Source organism: Nerophis lumbriciformis, linkage group LG21 (assembly GCF_033978685.3).
Source record: "Nerophis lumbriciformis linkage group LG21, RoL_Nlum_v2.1, whole genome shotgun sequence".
Lineage (NCBI taxonomy): Eukaryota > Metazoa > Chordata > Actinopteri > Syngnathiformes > Syngnathidae > Nerophis > Nerophis lumbriciformis.
Window position 1 is genome coordinate 18769783 of NC_084568.2, and position 8055 is coordinate 18777837.

Consider the following 8055-nt stretch of genomic DNA (forward strand, 5'->3'; position numbering starts at 1 on the left):
AATTAGTATCCATCTTAGGAACTGCTTAATTTAATGAGTTTAATGATCCCCTTTAATTTAGTTTAATAATCCTTTAATATATGAAGGGATTTTTGCTTCAGTCAGCATAAATTTGCATTTGAGAAGAAAGACTGGTTCTGGTCTAATATTGGCACATTTGTTTAAACAAATAGTCAAGCATAATGTCAGCTAGAGATGTCCGATAATATCATCCTGCCGATATCATCGGCCGATAAATGCTTTAAAATGTAATATCGGAAATTATCGGTTTGGTTTTTTTTATTATCGGTATCTTTTTATTTATTTTTTTTTAATTTATTAAATCAACATAAAAAACACAAGATACACTTACAATTAGTTCACCAACCCAAAAATAATCTCTCCCCCATTTACACTCATTCACACAAAAGGGTTGTTTCTTTCTGTTATTAATATTCTGGTTCCTACATTATATATCAATATATATCAATACAGTCTGCAAGGGATACAGTCCGTAAGCACACATGATTGTGGGTGCTTCTGGTGCACTAATAGTACTAACCTTTAACAGTTAATTTTGCTCATTTTCATTAATTACTAGTTTCTATGTAACTGTGTTTATATTGTTTTACTTTCTTTTTTATTCAAGAAAATGTTTTTAATTTATTTATCTTATTTTATTTTTTTTATCTTCACCATACCTGGTTGTCCAAATTAGGCATAATAATGTGTTAATTCCACGACTGTATATATCGGTATCGGTTGATATCGGTATCGGTAATTAAGAGTTGGACAATATCGGAATATCGGATATCGGCAAAAAGCCATTATCGGACATCCCTAATGTCAGCACAGTGTGATGCCCATAAGTATATGGGGTATAATACTGATATTATTGACTACAAAAGATATCTGTAATATATCCAACATCAAGCATGTTATGAGGTAAAGGTAATATGATACAACCTTGCAAACAAAAATAGTGGTCATTATCGAAACATGGGCAGTCACTACAGAAACACTGGGTGTTAAAAAGAAAAGAAAAAAGAAAGTATATTAAGTTAGCAATGAAAACACGATTTCCTGGACTATAAGCCGCACCCACTACATAACAAAAATAAAAATAAAAGGTTTTCATATATTAGCCGCACCGGACTATAAACCGCAGATATACCAGTACGTTGTGAAATGATATATTTACATAGAAAGGTTTTCTAAATGTTTTATTTACATAATTGTTCCCAAATGGTGCCAGTAACACGGCAGTAAAACGCCTGATTAAACAAAACAGGAAAGTCATTGTCTTTCTTCATCCTTTATGAGATGAATAAGATTTTCTGTTTTTTTTTTTTAAATAAGGTTCAAGATGTTTATCAGGATGCTTCTTATTTGTACCATATTTTCCGGACCATAGAACGCACCGGATTATAAAGCGCACTGCCGATGAGCGGGTCTACTCAGGTCTATTTTCATACAAAAGGCGAACCGGATTATAGGGCGCATTAAAGGGGTCATATTATTTAATTTTTTTTCTAAATTGAAAACACTTCATTGTGGTCTACATAACATTTAATGGTGGTTCTTTGGTCAAAATGTTGCATAGATTATGTTTTACAGATCATCTTCAAGCCGCTTTCTGACTGTCGCTTCAGGATGCGCCGTTTTGTGGGTGGTCTTATCTACGTGGCTCACCTTCGACAGCGTCTTCTCCCCGTCATCTTTGTTGTAGCGTGCAAGGACGGGGGTGGAAGAAGTGTCAAAAGATGGACTAACTGTTTTTTTTTTGTTTTTTTGTTTTTTATTATGAATTTATTAATCAATCAACAAAACAATACACAACAACACCACAACAATGCAATCCAATTCCAAAACCAAACCCGTCCCAGCAACATTGAGTACAACAATAAACAGAGCAATTGAGAGCAATTGAGGACACACAAATCCAAATGTAGTGAAACAATAATGAACATTATCGACAACAGCATCAATATTAGTAACAATTTCAAAATAGCAGTGATTAAAAACCCTCATTTTTATCATCATTAAAAACATTAATAAAAAATAATTAAAAAATTAGAAATGAACAATAGTGTCACAGTGGCTTACACTTGCATCACATCCCATAAGCCCGACAACACACCGAGTCCAACATTTTCCACAAAGATATAATAAGTCATATTTTGGTTCATTTATTAGTTGAAACAAATTTAAATAATGGATCCCATATTGCAATATACGACTCATTATTATCTAAACTAAATGCAGTTTGTTCTACTGATATCATCTCCATAGCTTGTGTGTACCAGTCAGTATGAGTTGGACTATCAACAGCTATCCATTTTTTAAATATTACCCTTTTTGTTATTATGCATATTGAAAGAAAAGCATTTTTACTCATATATATATATATATATATATATATATATATATATATATATATATATATATATATATATATTCAAGGTTTCTGTGGTCTATCCGTTATACAGTGCTCAACACCAGGGTAGAGTGGAATATACGTTAGGTCAGGAAATATTATTGAAGTGAGACACTCCAATAAAATCCCCTGAAGAGCAGAGAAACCTGCGAAACAGGCTTGTAGGGATGAAATAGCCTCTGTGTTTTTTCCTGACCCAATGTATATATATATATATATATATATATATATATATATATATATATATATATATATATATATATATATTATATATATATATATATATTTATTAATGTTAATTATGCAATGTCTTAAACAGTTGAAAATGTAAGAAAAAAGTAATCTCGAGGTGTTTCTATCAATTTATTCGACGATAACAATTACATTACAGTTGTCCATTAATAAGTAAAAAGTCAACGGCGGTCACGGCATGTTCTAGCCGTCGATGCTGGTCAATGTTTTAGGGCATTACGGCAAGTGACAAGGGCGGTCGCCATACTTGCCAGCCCTCCCGATTTTCCCACTCCCGAATTTCAGTGTCCCTCCCGAAAATCTCCCGGGGCAACCATTCTCCCGAATTTCTCCCGATTTCCACCCGGACAACAATATCGGGGGCGTGCCTCAAAGGCACTGCCTTTAGCGTCCTCTATAACCTGTCGTCACGTCCGCTTTTCCTTCATACAGACAACGTGCTGGTCCAGTCACATAATATATGCGGCTTTAACACACACACACACACACACAAGTGAATGCAATTCATACTTGATCAACAGCCATACTGGTCACACTGACGGTGGCCATATAAACAACTGTAACACTGTTACAAATATGCGCCACACTGTGAACCCACACCAAACAAGAATGACAAACACATTTCGGGAGAACATCCGCACTGTAACTACATAAACACAACCGAACAAATACCCAGAATCCCTTGCAGCACTAACTCTTCCGGGAAGCTACAATATACACCCCCGTTATCACCAAACCCTGCCCCCTCACCTCAAACCCCCCCCCCCAATCTCCCGAATTTGGATGTCTAAAGGTTGGCAAGTATGGAGTTTTTTTGATTGATTGAAACTTTTATTAGTAGATTGCACAGTACAGTCAGTACATATTCCGTACAATTGACCACTAAATGGTAACACCCGAATAAGTTTTTCAACTTGTTTAAGTCGGGGTCCACGTAAATCAATTCATGGTCGCGGCACTTTCCGCGGTTGCCTTGGTTAAATTCGAGCCCTGCATGTGGAAGGAACGAGATAAGTTGAGCTGTGTTAACATAGGTTGCTCAATAAAATCACTTCTTCTGGACGCTATAATACAACGTAAAAGTTGACCGTTCTTTTTCTAGAAATGTGTACTTCAAATATTGTACATGTACTTTCTTGGGTCCCACATCAACCTTAAGAAAGTCAATGACTTTACTATAAAAGTGGGTGACATTGTTATCACCAGGAAAGATGAGGTCACCTACCTAGGTTCCATTCTAGAGGCTAATCTTTCCTTTGATAAAATGGCAACCAAGGTAATCAAAAAGGTCAACCAACGAACGAGATTTCTCTACAGAATCTCCTCGCTGGTCAACAAAAGCACCATGAGGATTCTAGCGGGAACTCTCGTTCAACCCTTTTTCGATTACGCATGCACCTCCTGATACCCTAGCACCTCCAAAATCCTCAAATCTAAACTCCAAACATCCCAGAACAAGCTAGTCAGATTACTTCTAGACCTCCACCCCAGATCCCACCTCACTCCTACCCACTTCTCCAAAGTGGGCTGGCTCAGGGTGGAGGACAGAGTAAAACAACTTGCACTGAGCCTAGTCTATAAAATTCGCTACACCTCCCAGATACCGAAGTACATGTCAAACTACTTCCTTAACGTAAATGACCGCCATAACCACAACACCAGGGGGAGCTCCACTAACCACGTTAAACCCAGATTCCGATCTAACAAAGGTCTTAACTCATTCTCTTTCTATGCCACATCAATGTGGAATGCACTCCCAGCAGGTGTAAAAGAAAGGGCATCTCTATCCTCCTTCAGTGGCCTAGTGGTTAGAGTGTCCGCCCTGAGATCGGTAGGTTGTGAGTTCAAACCCCGGCCGAGTCATACCAAAGACTATAAAAATGGGACCCATTGCCTCCCTGCTTGGCACTCAGTATCAAGGGTTGGAATTGGGGGTTAAATCACCAAAATGATTCCCGGGCGCGGCCACTGCTGCTGCCCACTGCTCCCCTCACCTCCCAGGGGGTGATCAAGGGTGATGGGTCAAATGCAGAGAATAATTTCGCCACACCTAGTGTGTGTGTGACAATCATTGGTACTTTAACTTTAACTTTAAAAGTACACCTCCAGGCAACTTCAACCCTAAACTAACACCCTCCCCGGATTGTTAATAATCAAATGTAAATAACCAAATGTAGATACCTTTTCTTATGCTTTCTGATCTCTCTCTTTCTATGTCCACTACTTGCTGTACATATCCTACCAAGTCAGACCTACACTGTTTCAATGTCCATTTCGCTGTTCTCAATTGTTGATGACTGAAGTGATGATGATAACCAATGCTCCCCCCCCCCCTCCACATCCCACACCCTGGATTGTAAATAATGTAAATAATTCAATGTATATACTCTGATGATTATCTTGTGTGATGACTGTATTATGATGATAGTATATATCTGATAGTACAGTGTTTTTCAACCTTTTTTGAGCCAAGGCACATTTTTTGTGTTGAAAAAATCCGAAGGTACACCACCAGCTGACATCATTAAAAAAACGAAACTCGGTTGACAGCAAAAAGTCGTTGTCGCAATTGTTGGATATGACTTTAAAACATAACCAAGCATGCATCAATATAGCTGTTGTCTCAAAGTAAGTGTACTGTCACCACCTGTCACATCACCCCCTGACTTATTTTGAGTTTATTGCTGTTTTCCTGTGTGTAGTGTTTTAGTTCTTGTCTTGCGCTCCTATTTTTTATTTTTTATCTTTTTTTGGTATTTTCCTGTTGCAGTTTCATGTCTTCCTTTGAGCGATATTTCCCGCATCTACTTTGTTTTAGCAATCAAGAAGATTTTAGTTGTTTTTATCCTTCTTTGTGGAGACATTGTTGATTGCCATGTCATGTTCGGATGTACTTTGTGGACGCCGTCTTTGCTCCACAGTAAGTCTTTGCTGTCGTCCAGCATTCTGTTTTTATTTTTACTTTGCAGCCAGATCAGTTTTAGTTTCGTTCTGCATAGCCATCCCTGAGCTTCAATGCCTTTTCTTAGGGGCACTCACCTTTTGTTTATTTTTTGTTTAAGCATTAGATACCTTTTTACCTGCATCCTGCCTCCTACTGATATGGAAGAGTATTACACGGTTACTCTGCCGCGCTCTAGACAGCACCGACACTCAACAACAACACATAATTTGCAGACTATAATTACTGGTTTGCAAAAAATATTTTTAACCCAAACAGGTGAAATTAGATCATCTCCCACGGCTCGCCAGACTGTATCTCACGGCACACTAGTGTGCCGCGGCACAGTGGTTGAAAAACACTGTGAAAGTATATATCTGTATAATGAATCAATTTAAGTGGACCCCGACTTAAACAACTTGAAAAACGTATTCGGGTGTTACCATTTAGTGGTCAATTGTACGGAATGTGTACTTCACTGTGCAACCTACTAATAAAAGTCTCAATCAATCAATCAATCAATCAATCAATCAATCAATCAATCAATCAATATGTATAGGGACAAAGTTTTGGGAATACAACTTACAAAAATTTCCAACCTCACTTTGAACCAATGGCCCATATATGTAGTCAAATGTATTTGCTTTGTTAAGCCTGGCGTGCAAAGTTTGCGTTTTAATTGACTCCCACTTTAAAGTGAAGTGCAACGTGGACAATGGCACAAGCACAACAAGGCGCCATGACAGCAAGTGTGGCAAACTTCAGTTAATTACCTGTTCTGCCAGCCTTGGATGAGGTTGGTGTATTTGCTGAGAACTCCTTCCAGCTGTCGCCTGCGACCGTGAAGCTGCTGCTGCGAAGCCCCCCGTCCGCCTCCGGCTCCGGCGGGACCGCACTGGGCTGGGCTTTGCGACCCTGTCCTCCCGGGCTTCCTCGACGACGAGTTGGCTCCGTCCGAAGCGGAAGAGTTGGTCCCGGGATGTGGACCACACGGCGTCTTGTCCATGCTGGCGACGGGACGGAAGAGGAGGGAGGGGGGGAAGGATTTCACCAACACATTGGAGCGCTAATGGACACGGCGGCAACTGGAAGATGTGTCGTGACCGCGCCGTGACGTGGATGCGAGCGACCCCAGCTGAGTGGGGGGAGCAGACATCTCCTCCGGTTGTGCGGTTCTCCTCTCCGCAGTGCACTGAGCGTCTGGACTAGAGAGTTCTGGCGTGAGGCCACGCCCACTCGCCACTTGGCCCCGCCCCCGGAAATGACAGTATAGCCTCGTGCTCCACATCCTCAGAAAAATGTCATGACTGCTGGAAGAATGAACAATTATTAACAGTAAAGATCGACGATACGACACGATTTTTCAAAACCATTATTTAGCTTTAAATTGTTGATCACGATTATAATCCAAATAAAACAAAACAACGCTAACATTTAAAAGTATTTAATAACAATGTAGCAACAATATCATAGTATCATCCTTTTTTATTACATGCAGCTGTTGAGCAAAATAGGTAAACAAAAGCAAAACCCCTTTGATTTTGTTGCACACTGTATATGATGAGTTTTTAAACAATATAACAACATCAGTGACGTGCGGTGAGGTTCATGGCTGGTGAGGCACTGACTTCATCACAGTCAGATTTACAAACATATGAACCCTAAAGAGTATCTTATTCACCATTTGATTGGCAGCAGTTAACGGGTTATGTTTAAAAGCTCATACCAACATTCTTCCCTGCTTGGCACTCAGCATCAAGGGTTGGAATTGGGGGTTAAATCACCAAAAATTATTCCCGGGCGAGGCGCCGCTGCTGCCCACTGCTCCCCTCACATCCCAGGGGGTGATCAAGGGATGGGTCAAATGCAGAGGACAAATTTCACCACACCTCGTGTGTGTGACAATCATTGGTACTTTAACTTAACTTTAACTTTACACATACAAACTGTAGCACACAAAAAAGCACATTTAATTAAAAAAAACGTTATTATGGTCTTACCTTTATGTAATATATTGGGTTGGAGGCAATAACCAGGCGAGGTGATGAAGTACGTCTCTTTACTGTAGACTTCAGAATAGACTCACACACTTGACAGGTGCGCAACACCACGTAAATCGTTGGCCAACCAAAAAGTAACCACAGTACGCTATACCCAACATTCACCAGGAGATGGCAACAGACAAACATAGATCACTCTATTACATTCCAGTGACGTGCAGTCACTAGAGGCGGGGCCTCACCTGCCATCATGGAAAGAAAAAAAATGTAAAAAGAAAACATTTTTATTAAATTGTTATATGTATCCAGTGATTATACTATACTACTACTACTATACTACTGTTACATTCCTCCCCTTTTAGAAATGTAGAAGTAAGTTACTCAAAAGAAATAAACAACCCAACCAAAAAATGCAGCAGCTCAATAAGAAGCCAAAAAGTGCAAAA

General features: G+C 39.4%; 1 protein-coding gene across 1 annotated transcript in view; it reads right to left on the reverse strand.

Annotated features, from left to right (window-relative positions):
* Positions 1 to 6867, reverse strand: part of LOC133621014 (oxysterol-binding protein-related protein 10-like) — a 199706-nt gene extending 192839 nt beyond the window's left edge. The window contains exon 1 of the mRNA XM_061982779.2: positions 6383 to 6867. Within this exon, the coding sequence (XP_061838763.1) occupies positions 6383 to 6615 (233 nt within the window). The 5' untranslated portion in view covers positions 6616 to 6867. The remainder of the gene's footprint in view (positions 1 to 6382) is intronic.
* Between the last annotated feature and the right edge of the window lie 1188 nt (positions 6868 to 8055).